The sequence below is a fragment of the Mixophyes fleayi genome, chromosome 7, assembly GCF_038048845.1.
Source record: "Mixophyes fleayi isolate aMixFle1 chromosome 7, aMixFle1.hap1, whole genome shotgun sequence".
Lineage (NCBI taxonomy): Eukaryota > Metazoa > Chordata > Amphibia > Anura > Limnodynastidae > Mixophyes > Mixophyes fleayi.
This window is the reverse complement of record NC_134408.1, coordinates 98,952,339-98,973,074: the sequence shown is the minus strand read 5'-3', so window position 1 is coordinate 98,973,074 and position 20,736 is coordinate 98,952,339. Positions and strand designations below refer to the sequence as shown.

At 41.6% G+C, this 20,736-nt stretch overlaps 1 protein-coding gene across 4 annotated transcripts in view; it reads right to left on the bottom strand.

The window, feature by feature from the left end:
* Positions 1-20,736, bottom strand: part of PARD3B (par-3 family cell polarity regulator beta) — a 1,062,783-nt gene that overhangs the window by 416,918 nt on the left and 625,129 nt on the right. The window contains exon 20 of one of the 4 annotated variants that reach the window (XM_075180193.1): positions 15,216-16,309. The exons of the other annotated variants lie outside the window; for them this stretch is intronic. Within the exon in view, the coding sequence (XP_075036294.1) occupies positions 16,252-16,309 (58 nt within the window). The 3' untranslated portion in view covers positions 15,216-16,251. Of the gene's footprint in view, positions 1-15,215; positions 16,310-20,736 lie in introns of those variants that run through there. 4 annotated transcript variants of the gene reach the window in all.

Below are 20,736 nucleotides of genomic sequence, written 5' to 3'. Positions count from 1 at the left end.
GGTACTACTATGTGGCATAATTTGACCTGGGGCACTTCTATGTGGCATAACATGAATGTGCTGGTCCCATTACTGTTAATATGATATTAGCATCATAAAATATGACATTATTAAATATATAAATATATATGCACACACGTCCAGCTGGCACACCTGGGTTTGACACGATATTAGTGGGCACACTTATAGAAAAAGGTTGCCAACCTCTGATCTATAGCTATCATAATTGTGCTTACTATAGGGTAACATTTATGCTGCAGAAAAGTTTATGCTATCCTATCTAGAGACTATGGAACTTTCCACAGCTTTTCCGGGAACCCCTGGAATACACTCATATCCGACAAACAATATTAAACAATTCACCTTTTATTGAGGATTTGTGTTTTGTTTTTTTCTTCTTAACAAATGTCAAGTGCACATAAACCATATATATATACAATCTCAGTAATGCACCAGACACCACACACAATAGACTATTTGTATGATATGCCTGGCCCATGATGCTTAGAGCAATCCTTGGAATTCATCTTACAAGAACATTCCACTGGAAAAGAATCCTTTTGTTGTTAAGGTTCCCCTCAGGTCAAGAATCTGTTTAATCTTTCATTCATATGAAAATGATTAAAAAAGTGATCTTCAGTGGCTCAATGTCAGCTAACATACAAGGAAAATGAGAAGCAGTTAGAGCCATTTTCAAGGTGGAAAAAGCTTTTGTATATGCAGATGTTTTTCTATAAGAATGATTACTTATTTCTTATCATAATTATAATCATCTAACGTATATATTGCTGCTAACATGAAGGAGACCATGGTCAGAGACAAAGCAGATAGGTGGTTCATATATCTTCTACAATGTTAACTCCTGTCAAGCTGAGAGAATTATACAACAGTGAGTTTATAGTAAAAGTCTACAGAGCATAAGGTGTTTCAAATGTATTAACTGTAGATAGAACATTGTATACATCTCTGATGTATCACTGCCACATACTATGTCTAAAGTACAAAATAGAAGCATTTTCTATGGTTTCATTTACAGACAAATGTAAAAGTAAGTAAAAATAATACCATATACAAGGTCAGCTTAACACAACATTTATAATACTGTTGATTTACAATGTGAAATGTTGCAATTATGTAGAAAATGTTGCAGTTTGTAACTACTGCAGTGGTTATCAGGGAATATGCCCATGTAGTTGCAAATGTAGCCACAGCCAAGTATGGTAATTGCCATAGAAATTTAAACGCACAGTCCACATAATAGTAAATGATAAAAATTGTTTAGGCCAGGCCCTGTTATTTATAATGCACCATAAAAACAATCTAATAAACATTATCATGTATATTACACAATATATGACCACATATACAAAGCCCCATTTGACCACAGCACCCATCTGACTTATAGGTAATGGACAAACTGTTTCAACAGAATACAGTATAACCATTGAATCATTGTAAGGCAGCACCCGTATTAACATCATCATCAACATTTATTTATATAGCGCCAGCAAATTCAGTAGCGCTTTACAATGGGGCATCCATTTAACCAGTAAACAGTGGAACACTCATTTCACCAGTATAAACTGATCAGTAAACAACACATCAGAAGTTGTATTGGTATACAGAGTAGCAACGCATTGTACCATTATGCAATATGGCACATACTATATATTGATCAAATGGCTTTATTCTAATAAACAGTGAAGACCCCATATGACCATAACAGCCAGCACCGTAACCCACAGTGACCACAGTTATACAGCACCAATACAATGCAGGATCTATTTGTCTTGGAAACTGTGAGCACTCCATGTGACCAGTATACAATGCAGCACCAATTTTATCAGTAAACAATGGAGCATTATTAGACCAACATGCAGTATAGACCTGATACGACTAGTATATAGAGCTGCATTATTAACCTTCCCAATACAACAATACCAAACAACTTGCACTTTCACTGACAGCAAAGCTGGTTGCCTCATTTCTAATAAACTACAACATTTTGTTATAGTTCACTATATGTGTTCAATAGAGGAGAGGCAAACAAGTGCTCCAAAGACATCACCTAGGCTCTGCAGCCGTTCTCAAGAGTGGACACAAAGTTTTGCTGGGGCTGCATGAAAAGTATAAGTCTTCTGCTATATGTGGTTATTATGGCTGCAGTTGAGAAAGGCTGGTCAACTGTGTCTTACAGAAAAATAATATAATATAATAATATAAAGTTTACAAAGAAGGGACTTCAACACTGACAATTGTTTAAATCTGACAAGTGTTAAATTGTTGAAGTACTAAACTGTAGAAACATTTATACAGTTCAGGGTAACTGAACTTTGTATTTTATCTAATTTTGGTGAACTATTCTACATTTTTAATTTTTGGTTATATTTTTTTAGAGGTAAAAAATCCCACAAAATTTGACTTTTTGGATGACAAAAACAGATGAATCAGAAACATAATATGTCAAATATTGTATTTTATTTTAACTTATTAAAATATATAAAGTTCAATATAGTGGTTTGTGTGTATTTTGGGACATAGGGATGTGTGTTTAGAAATTAATTGAAAAGGTTCAACAGATGGTAGTCTGGCAGGATGGTCTGCTAAGGATGCAAACAGGTCCTCTGGGACACAAAAAAAAAGAGAAAAGGTCCAAGGTTACTTACCTTAACTTGAGTGAGTCCCCATCGGATGGGTGTGTAAGTGCGCTTCCTGTTCTGCCACAAATTTCAGAGTACAGAACAGGAAGTGCACAGTAGATGTACAACCTGAAATGTCAGCAGGATTTTATTAAAACAAAAAAGATTTGATAGAGTAAATTTCTATTTGGGAATAACTATGATATCACATGTTATGAAAACAAAAGGAAGCACAGTACATATACATATATATATATATATATATATATATATATATATATTTATATCACAGCATTAATTCTAAATTCCCTATGTATAAACGCATATATATATAAATAAATGAATAATGACATACATATATGGGATCTATTATCTGAAAAGCTTGGAGGCAGTGTTTTCTGGATAACAGATTTTTTCCCATAATCTGCAGCACCAATCCACTAACAAATGTAATAATTAACCCTTGTGTCCCATACACTGTCACTGACATTCCCCTCCTCATTAAAGTTGTTTAGCAGATTTCCTCATTGCAGGATAAAACACATAGGGGCATATTCAATTGTCCGCGGGATTGCCGAAAATCCTGCGGTCCACGCAGGATTACCGTTATTACGGTAATCCTGCACGGAAAAACCGTCAATGCGGTAATTTACACGCTCAAACCCACGGACAATTGAATACCCCCCATAGTGTTCATATCTGTATGTATGACAAAATAACAGAACAGCAGCAATTATTTAACACTTTTCCTTTTACATTTCTGAACATTCTGCATACATGTATATAAATAACTGATTGACAGGTAAATTAAAGTCCTAAATACCTTACAAACAACATATAGAAATCTAGCCATTATCCATGAAAATTATATTGTTACAGTAAACCAAGTGATTTACTGATTTTCAAAAACTTTTCAAGAGAGAAAGTTTTTAACAAGATCACATTTTCTTTCAAATGTCAAATATAAAATCTAGAGACACATATCACTCTTTATTATTATTCTTTATTGATAAGGTGCCACAATATTTCCGCAGCGCCGTACACAGTACAAACATACAGGGTGAAACAGTACAGAATAATAAACAAGTAAGACCAAGACTCCAATAGCTCCAAGCATAGCTATGACAGTGAAGTTGGAGGAGAATAGGTGGTAGAGCGACAGGAGGGAAGAGGACCTTGCTCGTAAGAGCATACATACTAAAGGAAGTATAAACAGACTGCAGGCACAAAGGGTGTCTCGTGGAGAGGAGCACGTACAGAGACAGGATAAGAGAGAGGCGAGGCAATCAAGCATGGAGATGGTTAGGTGGATGGCTGGTAGGCTTTGAGGAACAGATGAGTTTTAATGTACCCATTTGAAGGAGCACAGATTAGGGGACAGACAGATAGATTGTGGGAGGTCGTTCCAGTGGAGGGGGGCAACCTGGGAGAAATCTTGAATTCTGGCGTGGGATGAGGCAATCAGATTGGAGCGACGGTCATTGGGCTGCAGGGAACGGAAGGGAGTGTGAATGGAGAGGAGGTTGGAGATATATGGGGCAGTGGAGTGGGAGAGGGCCTTGCAGGTGAGGGTGAGGTATTTGAAAAAGATTCTGTAGGGGAACGGGAGCCAGTGTAAGGCAAGGCAGAGAGGGGCAGCAGAAGAGGGGCGGCGTGAAAGGAAGATTGTCAGGATCTGCCTGTTTACTGCCGTCCCTGTCTCTCCTAGTAATCTGTGGCAGTTCATTGTTGTTTTGCTTGCTACTACTTATTCTCCAGAGTATCCTGTGTCCTGTTCCAGTCTGACTTCCTGGTATTGACCCCTGCTTGTCCCTAGTTTTGCCGCTTATCTTCTGACCCAGAACCAGGCTCCTTTCTTGATTACGCTCCAGCTCATTCCCTGGTACCTTCGTGGCTCTCTTGGTTTTGACTCTTTGGCTTGACTAACCCTCCTCTATTTTCACACCAGGTATAAATCCAGTGCCTCGTGCCTCCTGGCAAAACCTGTCTACCGTGTTTCTTCCAGTACCTCGTGCCTCCTGAGTAAACCACGTACCCTGCCATCTATGGCTCATCCAGTGCCTTGTGCCTCCCGAGTCTGCCAGGTATCCTGACACCATGGAACATCCTGTGTATTTAGTCTTCTCTGCTACTCCAGCCTCTGAGCTAGGTCTGGTATCCGGTTACTCTGTACTGCATTTTTTACCATTTGTGACTTCCTAAATTATTCAAGCCATACTGACAGTCCTGCAGTTTGTATCTGTTGTCTTGAACTGTGTTGCCATTTATCTGCATCATTTACTGCACCATTCTCTACATATGAAGCTCTGCCTAATCAAGACACTTTATTTTTAAATTATCAATCTCTCTGGAGTTCATGCTGGGAATCCTGACAAAGTTAAGTCTCACAGCCACGTTGAGTATAGAGCGAAGGGGGGCGAGTTGGGAGTGGGGGAGGCAGGTGAGGAGAAGATTACAGTAATCAAGACAAGAAATGCTGAGTTCATGGATAATGGTTTTGGTGGCATCATGAGATAGGAAGGGCCAGATGCGTGCGGTGTTCCCTTGTTGGAAGCAACAGGATTGTCACTCACCGGACTGTGAGTGCTTCTTCCCGGACTATTAGGAACCGTGGACGTCCTCCATCCTGAGGGACTGCGCATGCGCAGCCCTTTCTATACCTCCAGTGTATGTTCCTTTAACTTAATTGGCAGATCAGGCAACCTCCCTATATTAAGCACCTGTGGTCATCACCACATTGCCTGATCTTGGAGTCTCATTCCCCATGAGTCTCTGAAGGTGTTCCTGTGTTTCCTTGTTTATTCAGCCCTGCTGATTCCTGTGGTTTCCAAACCACTTCTACCTCTGTGGTTTCCAAACCACTTCTGCTACTGTGGTTCCCATACCACTTCTACCATCTACTGTATCATCGTGACTGTGAGCTGATTCCTATCCGCTGCCTCCGTGCACTACAGTCTTCTAATCACTTCAACTCTACCATGTATCATTGGGACTGTTAGCTGATGCCTATCCGCTGCCTCCGTGCATTACAGGCTTCAACCACATCCACTCACCTGTTCATGATTGTGACTGCCAGCTGATTCCTATCCGCTGCCTCCGTGCACTACAGGCTTCAACCTGCTACTCGTCTGTGTTTCATCATCGTGACTGCTAGCTGATTCCTATCCGCTGCCTCCGTGCACTACAGTCTTCAACCTGCAACCCGTCTGTGTTTCATCGTGACTGTTTAACTGATTCCTACCCGCTGCCTCTGTGCGCTTCAGTCTTCAGTCCTTGTCAACTCTACCGTGTTTCCTTGAGTCTGCTGCCACTATTGCTAACCGCTACTCTCCGTGATCATCTGTTCCAGTTCAACTCTGCTCCGGTGTCCCATCGTTACTGCACCTGCTGGTTGCTATTGGTTACCTCCGTGTTCCCGCAGAGACCCGCTGCTGTTACTTCTCAGCGCTACTCATCCATCTACTGCTGATCCGCTCTCCACGCCTTCCTGTGTTCCCTGCTGGTCTACCTACCTGTGCGCTGCACCTGCTAGACCCCTGCTTCACCCATCCAGGGACTTGTATCCTGCGGGCCTCCTGCCCTTCAGGTATCTCTGCACTCCTGTCTGACTGCCTTCTCCTGAACCACGGTATGCATACTTCCCATTGACTGTGCTGTGTATTGCATACCTTGCTGGACTGTGTTGGTTCTCCTCTGGAGTGTACTATCTGCTGACTCTACTGCCATCATTGACTGTGTTATCTCATGCCGGATTGCTTCAAGAGACTTTCTATATTGGCAGTGTTGTTCAGTCATTTATACATTTATATTGTGCATATTACTGTGGATCAAAGTCAAGGTGCCCGTGTATATATTGTGTTGCAGTCTCTCCCCGTGCACCTCCTCACATATATATTCAGTAGTACCACTTGCTAGTGGCAGACCACTGACTCCTGTTTACAGTTTCACCTGTTCCAGTATCCCCTCACATAGCAGTGGTACAACTTGCTAACGCAGACCACTGACTCCCCGGATACCTCCACTTGGATTCCATTCCTTCACTCAGACAGCGGTACAACTTGCTATCCGCAGACCGCTGACTCTCATCACCTCCTCGTTTCTGTTGGACATTCCTCCTCACTATAGCAGTGGTACAACTTGCTACCGCAGACCACTGACTACCTTCACGTGTCCTTTGTCCATACAGTTCCTCGTGTATTACTACCTCCATATTGCCAGTGCTGCTAGTCATAGACTTTCCTGAGCATCTCATCATCTGCTATTTCCTGTTCCGTGATCACCCTGCTACCAGAGTACCATATTACCACCTATACTGCTCTGGTAAGCCTATCACCTGGTGATCCCTGGGTAAAGACTCCTAGTGCCCGTGACAGTAAGATCAGGCCATGACAGACCCAGATACGGAACCTACCGCTAAGGAGATGCTGCAGCATCTGGTCAGCCGTGTGGAGCAACAGGATGCTCGCCAACAGCTGTTACTTCAATGTTACCAATCGTTAACCTCCCAAGGAACATCTGGACAGACTGTTACAGCTAGTATTGAAGCTCCTGTGCTTTCCTCCGTTTCCCCAGTGCCATCCCAGGTGTCTACAGCTCCTACGCTTCACCTGCCTACTCCGTCAAAATATGACGGGGACCCCAAAACTTGTAGAGGTTTCCTTAACCAATGTTCAGTCCATTTTGAACTCCAACCTCAAAATTTTTCTACCCATCGTTCCAGAGTGGCCTATCTTATCTCATTGTTTTCTGGACAAGCCCTGGCTTGGGCCTCCCCTCTGTGGGAGAGAAACGATCCAATTCTACAAGATAGTGCCAAATTCATTTCCACGTTCCGAAGTGTGTTCGATGAACCAGGTCGTGTGACCTCCGCTGCTTCCAGCATTCTTCGTTTGCGACAAGGCTCCCATACAGTAGGACAGTATGTCATTCAATTTAGGATCTTAGCCTCTGAACTTCAGTGGAACACTGAAGCATTAGTTGCCGCCTTCTGGCAGGGGCTCTCCGATAAAATTAAAGATGCACTGACTACCCAAGAGCTTCCTTCGTCACTAGAAGATTTGATCTCTCTTTGCCATCGTGTAGACATGAGATTTCGTGAAAGAGAATCTGAGAAAACAACTTCTGCTAAAGCACCTCTTCGTTTAAACCCTCAATTTCGTCCAGTTTCACCTTCTGTGATTCCCATGGAGATAGGACGTTCCAAATTATCTTTAGAAGAGAGGAAACGAAGAGTAAAGAATAGACTCTGTATCTATTGTGCTGATTCCACACATATGCTCAGTTCTTGCCCTAAGAAATCGGGAAATGCCAGGCCCTAACTAGTTCTGGAGAGGTGAAGTTAGGGTCCCTGGAGTCCTCTCCATTGTCTATGAAATCTAAAGTCTGCGCTTTCGATGTTACGATTTCCTTTGCTACCAAATCCTTTGAGTCACAGGCATTGATTGATTCCGGAGCAGCAGGAAATTTCATTTCTAAATCACTAGTGAATCAATGGTCCCTACCAGTGATCACTTTAAAAACACCCATTACTGTGACGGCTATAGATGGATCACGTCTCATCAATGGTCTCATCACCCAGAGTACGTCTCCAGTAACCCTTCAGATTGGTGTACTACACCATGAAGAAATTTCGTTTTTAATTCTTCCTGTTACGACAAGTCCGATTGTCTTAGGTCTTCCATGGCTTCAATGTCATTCTCCCCAGATTGACTGGCGCACCCCTCAAGTTACGTCTTGGGGGCCTGAATGTCACCATCGTTGTCTCTCTCAAGTTATTCCTCTTAAAGTACAGCAATCTTCCATCTCATCTTCCTCCCCGGGACTCCCTCCTCAGTATGCTTCATTTGCCGATGTGTTTGATAAAGCTCAGTCTGAACGTCTTCCTCCTCATCGTTCTTGGGATTGTCCGATCGACCTTCTACCTGGCAAGACTCCTCCCAGGGGTCGGGTCTATCCTCTCTCGTTACCTGAAACTCAAGCCACATCTGAGTACATACAGGAGAATCTCCAGCGTGGGTTCATTCGACCTTCCACCTCTCCCGCTGGAGCTGGGTTCTTCTTCGTCAAAAAGAAGGATGGATCATTACGCCCTTGTATAGATTTTCGTGGACTCAACGCCATTACTATCAAGAATCGGTATCCCATTCCGCTGATCACTGAGCTATTTGATCGCATCAAGGGAGCTCGGATATTTACTAAATTGGATCTTCGTGGTGCCTACAATTTAATTAGAATCCGTTCCGGTGACGAATGGAAGACCGCGTTTAACACCAGAGATGGGCATTACGAATATTTAGTAATGCCCTTCGGGCTGTGTAATGCCCCCGCGGTTTTCCAGGGTTTCATCAATGAGATCTTTCGGGACTTATTATATGTATGTGTCGTTGTCTACCTGGACGACATATTGATCTTCTCACAGGACCTGCCTTCTCATCACCAACATGTGGCAGAGGTCCTCTCCAGACTACGGAAAAACTCATTGTTCTGTAAATTGGAAAAATGTTCATTCGAGTTACCCCAGATTCCATTCTTGGGGTATATAGTTTCCGGAGTTGGCCTGAAGATGGATCCAGACAAAGTAAATGCTGTACTACATTGGCCTCAGCCAACTACTCTTCGTGCCATCCAGCGTTTTTTAGGTTTTGCCAATTACTATAGACGCTTCATTCAAGACTTCTCATCCATTGCATCTCCCATTGTGGCCTTAACTCGGAAAGGGGCTAATACTAAGCAATGGTCATCTGAGGCTCTCCAAGCCTTTCAAATCCTCAAAGAGTCCTTCTCGTCTGCTCCCATTCTGCGACAACCTGATGTGACACTCCCCTTCTTCCTAGAAGTAGATGCCTCTAATGTGGGCTTAGGAGCTATTCTCTCCCAACGCTCGGAGCAACAAAAATTACATCCTTGTGCCTTCTACTCTCGGGGTCTTCTGCCCGCAGAGAAAAACTATACTATCGGGGACAAGGAGTTGCTGGCCATCAAAGCTGCATTAGAGGAATGGAGATACTTGTTGGAAGGAGCTCGCCATCCGGTGACGATCTTCACGGATCATAAGAACTTGTCATATTTGCAATCTGCTCAATGCCTGAACCCTCGTCAAGCAAGATGGTCTCTTTTCTTTTCCCGTTTTGAATTAATTATAACCTTCAAACCAGCTGCTAAGAACAAGAAAGCTGACGCTCTATCTCGAGCTTTTGTGACGTCCTCTGATGTAGAAGAGGTTCCCAACCATGCTATTCTAGACCCCAAATGTATTTCTCTGGCTGCTTCATCCACCAAAATGCTACCATTTGGGAAGACCCTCGTGCCTCCTACTCTGAGGAGGAAAATCCTTTCGTGGTTCCATGCCTCTCGTTTTTCTGGACACGCCGGTGAACATAAGACCTTTGAGATTCTCTCTCGTAGTTACTGGTGGCCTTCAATGAGGAGAGACGTCAAAGAGTTTATTGCTTCCTGTGATTTATGTTCTCAGTTCAAATCCTCCCGCAGAACTCCAGCAGGGTTGCTGCGACCACTACCCATTCCGTCCAAGCCTTGGACCCATATTAGTATGGATTTCGTTACTGATTTGCCACCAAGTAAGAATCACAATACTATTTGGGTAGTGGTAGACAGATTTTCGAAGATGGCTCATTTCGTCCCTCTGTCCGGTTTACCTTCCTCGTCTACTCTGGCTGAACATTTCATTAAAGAAATCTTCCGCATCCATGGATGTCCGTCTGAGATTGTGTCAGATAGAGGAGTACAATTCGTTTCCAGATTCTGGCGGGCCCTTTGTAAAACCTTGGGCATACGATTAGCACTCTCATCATCGTACCATCCGCAATCTAACGGACAAACGGAACGAGTCAATCAAGATCTTGAGACTTTTATTAGGATGTTCTCTTCAGCCAACCAAGACAACTGGGTAGAATTGCTCCCTTGGGCTGAATTCGCCCATAACAACATGTACCATGAGTCATCATCCAAAACTCCATTCTTTGTGGTTTACGGTCACCATCCGTCTTTTCCGGAATTTCCTGCCCTCCCACCCACCCAAGTTCCTGCTGTGGAGACTGCTTGTCAGACCTTCAAAAATATCTGGTCTCAGGTCAAAACCTGTTTAAAGAAGACATCTAACAAATATAAGTCTTTCGCAGATAAGAAGAGGCGGGCTATTCCACCACTAAAAATTGGAGATCGGGTTTGGTTATCTACCAAAAATATTCGTTTGAAGGTTCCATCTATGAAATTCGCCCCTCGTTTTATTGGTCCATATAGGATCATTCAAGTTATCAATCCAGTATGTGTTAAACTTCTTCTTCCTAAGAATCTTCGGATTTCCAATGCCTTCCATGTGTCCTTACTCAAACCTCTTATTATCAATCGTTTCTCGACTCCTCCCTCAGCACCGCAGCCAGTTCAAGTTCATCAGGAGGAGGATTTCGAGATTACTGAGGTATTGGATGCAAAAATTTCGCGAGGAGTCCTCCGTTTCCTCGTTCATTGGAAGGGCTTTGGTCCTGAAGAGCGTTCATGGATCAAAGCTGAAGATCTTAATGCTCCTGCCCTTCTGAAGAAGTTTTATTCCAAAAATCCGGACAAGCCCGGTTCCAGGCGTTCTGTGCCCACCTTTAAAAGGGGGGGTACTGTCACTCACCGGACTGTGAGTGCTTCTTCCCGGACTATTAGGAACCGTGGACGTCCTCCATCCTGAGGGACTGCGCATGCGCAGCCCTTTCTATACCTCCAGTGTATGTTCCTTTAACTTAATTGGCAGATCAGGCAACCTCCCTATATTAAGCACCTGTGGTCATCACCACATTGCCTGATCTTGGAGTCTCATTCCCCATGAGTCTCTGAAGGTGTTCCTGTGTTTCCTTGTTTATTCAGCCCTGCTGATTCCTGTGGTTTCCAAACCACTTCTACCTCTGTGGTTTCCAAACCACTTCTGCTACTGTGGTTCCCATACCACTTCTACCATCTACTGTATCATCGTGACTGTGAGCTGATTCCTATCCGCTGCCTCCGTGCACTACAGTCTTCTAATCACTTCAACTCTACCATGTATCATTGGGACTGTTAGCTGATGCCTATCCGCTGCCTCCGTGCATTACAGGCTTCAACCACATCCACTCACCTGTTCATGATTGTGACTGCCAGCTGATTCCTATCCGCTGCCTCCGTGCACTACAGGCTTCAACCTGCTACTCGTCTGTGTTTCATCATCGTGACTGCTAGCTGATTCCTATCCGCTGCCTCCGTGCACTACAGTCTTCAACCTGCAACCCGTCTGTGTTTCATCGTGACTGTTTAACTGATTCCTACCCGCTGCCTCTGTGCGCTTCAGTCTTCAGTCCTTGTCAACTCTACCGTGTTTCCTTGAGTCTGCTGCCACTATTGCTAACCGCTACTCTCCGTGATCATCTGTTCCAGTTCAACTCTGCTCCGGTGTCCCATCGTTACTGCACCTGCTGGTTGCTATTGGTTACCTCCGTGTTCCCGCAGAGACCCGCTGCTGTTACTTCTCAGCGCTACTCATCCATCTACTGCTGATCCGCTCTCCACGCCTTCCTGTGTTCCCTGCTGGTCTACCTACCTGTGCGCTGCACCTGCTAGACCCCTGCTTCACCCATCCAGGGACTTGTATCCTGCGGGCCTCCTGCCCTTCAGGTATCTCTGCACTCCTGTCTGACTGCCTTCTCCTGAACCACGGTATGCATACTTCCCATTGACTGTGCTGTGTATTGCATACCTTGCTGGACTGTGTTGGTTCTCCTCTGGAGTGTACTATCTGCTGACTCTACTGCCATCATTGACTGTGTTATCTCATGCCGGATTGCTTCAAGAGACTTTCTATATTGGCAGTGTTGTTCAGTCATTTATACATTTATATTGTGCATATTACTGTGGATCAAAGTCAAGGTGCCCGTGTATATATTGTGTTGCAGTCTCTCCCCGTGCACCTCCTCACATATATATTCAGTAGTACCACTTGCTAGTGGCAGACCACTGACTCCTGTTTACAGTTTCACCTGTTCCAGTATCCCCTCACATAGCAGTGGTACAACTTGCTAACGCAGACCACTGACTCCCCGGATACCTCCACTTGGATTCCATTCCTTCACTCAGACAGCGGTACAACTTGCTATCCGCAGACCGCTGACTCTCATCACCTCCTCGTTTCTGTTGGACATTCCTCCTCACTATAGCAGTGGTACAACTTGCTACCGCAGACCACTGACTACCTTCACGTGTCCTTTGTCCATACAGTTCCTCGTGTATTACTACCTCCATATTGCCAGTGCTGCTAGTCATAGACTTTCCTGAGCATCTCATCATCTGCTATTTCCTGTTCCGTGATCACCCTGCTACCAGAGTACCATATTACCACCTATACTGCTCTGGTAAGCCTATCACCTGGTGATCCCTGGGTAAAGACTCCTAGTGCCCGTGACAAGGATTGAGCAAGAGATTGAATGTGGGGGCAAAAGAGAGGGAGGAGTCGAAGGTGACATCCAGGCAGTGGAGTTGGATAACAGAAGAGATGGTGATGTTAACAGTGATAGAGAGATCAAAGTGGAACAGGGCCGGACTGGCCATCTGGCACATGCCAGAAGGGCCGATGGGCATATGGGAAGGTCCCGGGCAATCAGTGACAGGCTTCCCGGTGGATGGCTCCTCCCCAGGAACCAGCCACCAGATCACATGTGCTGCGTGTAGGGTCCTGCACGCTGTCAGAGGAACCAACAGAAGATGACAGAAAACAAGGGGGGGGGGAAAGAGAGGGTGCCAGACAGAAAACAGGTGAAGAAGAGAGAGGATGCCAACAGGGGGGGAGAAAGGATGCCACATGGAGGGAAGAGAGGATGCCACAAGGGGGTGGGAGAAGAAATAGGATGCCACACGGGGGGGGTAAGAGAGAGGATGCCACAAAGGGGGGGAGACAAAGGATGCTGTATAGTCCATAATTATTTATAGTAAATATTTATATAAACTCACAGTTTATACGAATATCATTTAGTGGTGTTAATATGTTCACTCTGTGGCATAATATGATTTGGGGGCACTATAGTGGCATAATATGATTTGGGGCTCTACTGTATGGCATAATATGATTTGTGGGCTCTATTGTGGCTTAATATCAATTGGGAACACGTACTCAGGCATGAGGGAAGGGGGAGAGTGTTAATATAATGTGGGTAGTAGGCTATTAATTTAATGTTGGAGTTTAGGTGGGGTCTAATTATTTAATTGGTGCTATTTTATTTGTGGGGTGCTATGGGTCACTTTAATTTAATATTGGGGCCTAGCAATCTAATGTTGGGGTGGTTTGGGGGTCATTAATTGAAAGTGGAGCTGTTTGGGAAAAAAATAACGTCTATTTATTAACTGTGATTATGAATTATTTAATGGCAGTGATGGTTGCGGGAAATAGGTATATTTTTTTTAAATGTAAATGCTATTTAATTTATTGCTGGGGTTTGGAAGGAGGGAAATTAAATGTGAATACTAGTATTTTAATGTTGAGGCTGGAGGGAGGCCTAATTATAAAACATGGGTTGTATTTATTAAACACCAGGGCTGGTTGGCGTTTTCAAAATTAAATGTACCCTTTTTTTTTCCCAAATAGGGCCTCCAACATTCCAGGATCCAGGTGACAGTGACAAAAACAGGTAGGAGAGAACAGGACTGTCTGCCAACTGTCCTGAATCTTGGTGGCTGTCTTGTTTAGTGAGATTTGGTCAGACTACAATGACAGTTGGGAGGTATATGTCCCGCTTCACACTGTACTGCTTGTGAAGGCAGAGCTACGTGCAACTAACAGTATTGCACACAGTATTGCCTGTGTATTTGTATAATATTTGTCTAAAATGATAACCATGTTACAAAATAGGGACCCCCAAGCGTTAATCCAGCTCTGGTTAGCAGGAGGGAGCAGATAGCTGCTCCCAGTCCCAGGATAGGACACTTCATGCAGAGCAAGCCGAGGAGCTCTAAGTCTCACAAGATTTGGTAATGACGTGAGACTAAGAGTTTCCCTGCTCACTCTACAGGAAGTTCCCACCATGATGGATGTCAGCAGCACCAGAAGCATAGATATGTATAGTGGGCTGGGGGTGTCACAATGTGTCGGGAAGATGGCGTGATGTGGCTGGAAGGACGTGATAAATGTAATGTTTTATTATGAAGTATCTATCAATGCCCCATGTTGGCCACACCCACAACACAATGTGGTCACGCCCGTTTCGGCGCACAGTTTCTTTCCTGCTGGAACTAAGGTGGGCCTGTGTACTTTAAATGCAAGGGACGATTTTTAGTCCCAGTCCAGCAATGTGGTGGGATGAAGATTTAAAATCAGGGAAAACAATGAGTTCGGTTTTGGCAATGTTGATTTTAAAAAATACCTCATTACCTCGACATATTTAAAAATTAGTAAAGAGAGGCATACATTGGTCTATGATACACATTTTCAAAATGTTCAATCACAGCACAGCAGACACCAAAAACATTTTAACATTACATGAAGTGTTTTGAATGTAAGCAAAACCACTATTTGATATATATATACATATATATATATATATATCGATCAAGGACTGTGTATTTGTGAGCTCAGTAATATACAAAAATAAAGTGAGGTGCTTATACTTAAATATGTCCACAATGCTCTCACTCCTCTTTAGTAGAGGTTGGTCCTCTAATTAAACAAGCAGTGACTGGTGGCTAGACATAAACAGACTTGCTCTACATAAATGTGGATTGGTTGAGTCATACACAGAAGCAGGTCCAGTGATTGCACTCCTAGCCTTTTGACCTGAATCAGAAACTATCATGACACTGGCATCCATTTATCAAAGGGCAAAAAGCCCTATTGTCAGTGCCTATGGCTTGTTATGTTAACTTTTAAATCTACAAGCCAGCATCGCTTGGGCAAAAGAGTAATGCTCAGCTGCCTAGGTAATATTATTTAAAAAAAAAAAAAATAATTTATCACTGAGAGGGGGAAACAATCACAAACAAGCCACACTACCCTAAAGAGGTGGGATGTCTTTAAACTGTCTGTAATAGAGTGGGAATATAATACTTTACTTTCTAGCAGAGCTGCAGTGGGATGCTATGTAAAATTGAATGGTGCATGTTATCTTCATTGTTCGTATCTTAAATTTTTAATCTTGGAATTTAGTTGTCTTTTAAGCTTAGTTCATACCAGTGATGAATACTGGCCCAGCATCCACATACAAACACCAAAACTACATCATATACCCAGTTTTCTGCTTCTTTGTTTTCTTTGGAACTGGATTTCTACAACTTTCTCATAATTGCCGTCTGTGCTTGCTCAGGAGTAGGGTGTTTTCTACCACTGCCCTATCAATACCACAATAAGCGAAACAACTTATCATGATCAATATTTCAATACTTCTTTTATAACAACCCTAATTATTTTTTCTATTCACTTTATACCAATACTCTATCATACCATTCAGGAGTCTTTGTATGGTTAATTTCACGGAAATCTGTTCCTGTGTCTAAACTATGGTATAATCACTATGCAATTGTATTTTCTTCTCCAAACCATTGTTTCCTGAAACATGCAATACATCTTGGCCCTGTGATTTGACTCTGCCAAAAGCTATTGTTCTCCAAGCGAGGAACTGGAATTGCTTCCCAGGATCATAATTTCTCCATCTCTGTCATTGCAAAAATAAAACACATGCATTCATTAATCTGTGTTTTATTCTGTAAAAAAGCACTGTCATTGGCAGCATGCTTTATTGACATTCTATAAAACAGATGTCCAATGTTCTTTATAACACAAGAGAACAAAAAAAAAATCCATGAAATAGGCTATCCAAAAGTATGTAAGAAATAGAATTTCTGAGCTTAAACAGAAAATGAATGAATCTGCAGCTTTTCTTTAGACTGCATATCAAATGTAAACCTAAGATCAATTGTATAATGTGATACTTAACACCCTGGGTTTTATAATTAACCCCTGCAACACCCACCACCTAATCTTTGAACGCTACCAGCTTGCAAAGTCATATTTGGGCCTAAAAGCTCCAATTAATGTGGAGCTCCTAACGCAAGCAAGAAATCCCTGTACAGCAGTTATACTTTCAGGATGAGTAAGCACAAAAACATATATAATTAAAACAGTACTTTCCAAGGTTTACCACGAGCTGAATATGGTTCAAAAGATTATGCTATCCATCAGAGTCTATAGAACGTTAAGCCAAGCTGCGATGTCTACATCTTTGACAGGCCTGATTTAAATTATGGTATTTGTAATACATACTACCTATTTTTTCCTGAATGGACAAATTGTTGTCTTCATTAATTAACTTATAGTCTTCATGATCACAGCATATTTCCATTTTGTTAAAAATAGTTAACCGCCCTCCTGAAAGTCTTGGTTAGGAGTGTGATATTAATACATCTATGTAAGTAAATTTTAAAATAACTTTGGCTGAAAAAATCCAAAAACTATTGCTGTAGGCATATCTTAATTTAAGTTTGCATATTTGGAACTTGGCTGCTCCTAATCAGCAAAAGTAAATATAGCTCTTTGATTGATATTATGTCCAGTTACAAACTATAAATAATGATGTTTCCAAGGTGCATGACCTTATTGGAAAAACTGTGAAGAAAATAATGTTTTGTTCCTGTGCCATCAATTGTCAAACAAAAAGCCAATGTTAAAAATGTTACCTCTCCTACTACTTTTTCTAGATTACTGTAATATGCTAAAAGAGATGACAGGCGTTGGCTTCTGTGGATGTCAGCAAGTACCAAATTTAGAAGCCAACTCATTGTATACTATGGCGTTTGAGCTTTAGTGCTTGTATTTGTGTTTGCATTATTTGTAACATTACTGACTTGGCTTGTTCCTGACCATTTTTCTGCCTGCAATCCAGTTTTAAATTCCATTACTGGTTTTGTCTCATCTTAACTAGTATTTTGTCTGCCTGTAACCCTGACTTTGGCTTGTCTAACATTTCTGTCCGATTGTGACATTGACCACGTGTCTCTTTCTATAACTACTTGTCATGATTATGGCCACAAATTAGCAAAATAAAACTATACTGTATATAAATGATTACTCACCCAGAAAAGACTTGTTTTTAACATGTGAACTCACTGTATGCAAGTAAAGAAGGGGTTAGTTTAACTATGCTGACAAACTCCCCTGGCCTTTTTGCTCTCTCCTTGTACCCTGCTGTGGTCACTGTCCTGTCGGGAAATTTTTACAGTTAGAAAGGCTGAATATCCAACCCAACAGCTTGTAAGATAAGTTCTTATGGCACAGCAAATGCTAAGACCTAGTGTGGACACTAAGTATTTCTAATCAGTGTACATGGGTCCATGACATATGCCAAAATTAAATGCTAGCCAATAGGGAAACAATAGTGATCAAGTGTCTTCATAATTCATGTTCAATAACTATATGTGTTTAAATGTATGACCTGTTTATTGCTATTATGATGTTGGTATGTTCCAAAGGCAAGATATCATAATTTATAGATTTAATCACTAGAAATGGTCTTGCACACAAAAGAAGCAACCAAGGTCATAAATTCAATTAGCCACTCCCAAGACTTCATTGAGTGACATCACATGAAGGGGAGCAGTGGACCAGTGGATCAAAATAGATCTGTTTAAAAACCATAAAAAACGTATCTATTATCAAATTTAAGGCAATCAATTGTTTATTGAAGTTCTGTTTGAGTTTCTAGCTTTTTCCAACAAATTACCTGCATATATGTGTTACGTTTCTGTTGTCATGTCTTTATTTTTTTCAACTTTATTGCATGTCATTTTATTACATATTTTTATACCTTCAGCATTGTGACACTTTTTGTCATATTAAACTCCTTTATATAATGCTATGTATTTGTGTTCTTAAGGGGTTCAAGTGCTATATTGTTTGGTTATTATAAGCACTCCATAACTGAAATGCACAATATTGTTTGGTTTATGAAAACTCTGGTTAACTTACATTTGGATTGTATTAGTGTAGGATTCAAATCTTGGTGGTAGCAGTACTGGACAATTCATGGTGATTGTGAAATATAATATATTTTGCTCTATTATGACCGAATCTTTCTTTTAGCAGTGGGTCATTTCAAATGGGAATACCTTTTTATTTAACTCAACCAAATATGTTTTATATTGTTATTGATGGGATAGAGAGGGATTTTTGTACCATATTGAGCTATGTCTAAACTTTTTTTTTCTCTGTCTGGTGGGTGATGTTATCTTCGTCTCCCCTGCCTCTCAGCAATGTTAGATAAGTTTTAATTGTGTTTTACTGTTATTTGGCATGTAAACCAGTTAGCTATTGCTGATGAAGCACAGGGAAGACATGAAAACCCAATTCTCTCATAGAAAAAGTCCTGGTGCCATTACTGCAATGTCAGCAAGTTTTAGCCATCCATAGCCACCATGTGGAAGCTGTGCAACTGTAAAGTAAACCTAAGAATTAAACACACAAAGCAAATCTCACAATGTTAATAGAATCATCAGCCTAATGAAATGCCCTGAAACCTTAGCCCTAATCATAAGTAATTTATTTTACATTACAAGCCAACATCTATGTCTATGAAAAGTGGCTGGAGAGCTAACTGCACTCAACCAGCGAAAGAGAAAGGGTGGTTTCGGAGCGGTGGGCCAAGGTTTTTTAAATGCTTAATTTCTGCAATTTAAAAAAAAACAAAAAACAAATATTCCATGTTTAATGTAACACCATATAACTGTGTAGCTGAGCAGCCTGTGTAGAGAGGCAGAGTAGGTGATATCCTGCTGGTAAGCAAGAAAATGGCTTTAACAAATTGTATAAACTGTGCAGGGCACCAAAAAAACCACCCATATAACTATGTAGCATCGTTAGATTGTTTCAATACATAATAACTTGTAACAACAATACAAGCAGTCAAAGATCTAGTATGTTTATTGTGATTAGAACTGGATGCCACTGGGAACAGCCTGCAATCTCATATAGATTATAGATGTAATTAAAGCTGCAAATAATGGCACCACATACAGAGTACTGTGCGATTTAATTAAGGGAACAAAAATATTGTTGGGACAGACAAGGAAATAAATTTAGAGCAACTTCAAAGGAACTTTCCAAACAGTGAATTGCTACAGGGCAACTCTTTATGAAACACCTTTTGAGAAAGCATCCTTTACAAAGCACAATGTGTTATAAGAGGTGGAAGCAGACATATATCATATCATTCATCACTCGTCCTGAGCTGCTGAGCCTGGCAAATAAACAGAGGCACACATGCACGCACACACACATAAGCAGACAACAGATCACTCTTTAATTTTACGTGAGTCTACAAAGACGTTTCTGCTACAGGATGGATCTGAATAAACAAAGCTCTAGATAAGTTTGCATTCAATACAATGACAGCAGGAAGACAGCAGAAGACACTGTTCAAAACCAGACTTTGAAGACCTCTTGTCACAGACCTAATAATGGGTATAAAGTCAATAGAAGCAGATAAAAATATGTACAGTTACTGAAAGTGTTTGAAAAGTGCAAAAGAATCATAAAAATGATATGAAAAGTGTGATTATTATTGTGTACTGTAAATAGCACTGGGTGAATTAAATCATTTATGTAGCTACACCATAGACAGAGTATCTTGGACCTAACAAGAGAAGGCAACAAGGAGGAAAGGGACTAATGGTTCCAATAGCCATTTTTTGGACTATTTCAACCAGAAACCTGTGATTCGCTGAACCCTGCATTTTCAGGCATGGATAGTGATGAAAAGTGAGGCAATCCTAAACTACAGTGAAGTCCTGACCTACAAATGAGAACAACTCAAGTGTGGGAAAATGTTTTAAAATTATTTAAATAGTCCTAACTAAGCAATTTCAGAATTGCATATGTTCCTTTCTGCATTATACCTGGAGCTCACAGTGTGGTTTTTACCTGTGCAGAAAATCCTACTGCTACAATATCTGTCAACAGTGCTAAGTCTCTGATTCTGTCTGTCTATCTGTGCCAATTACAATTAGACGCCAATGCTTGAACTGTAAACTCACAATATATGACCATAAACTGACATGTAAATCTGTCCATACTCTGACAGTGTCCAAA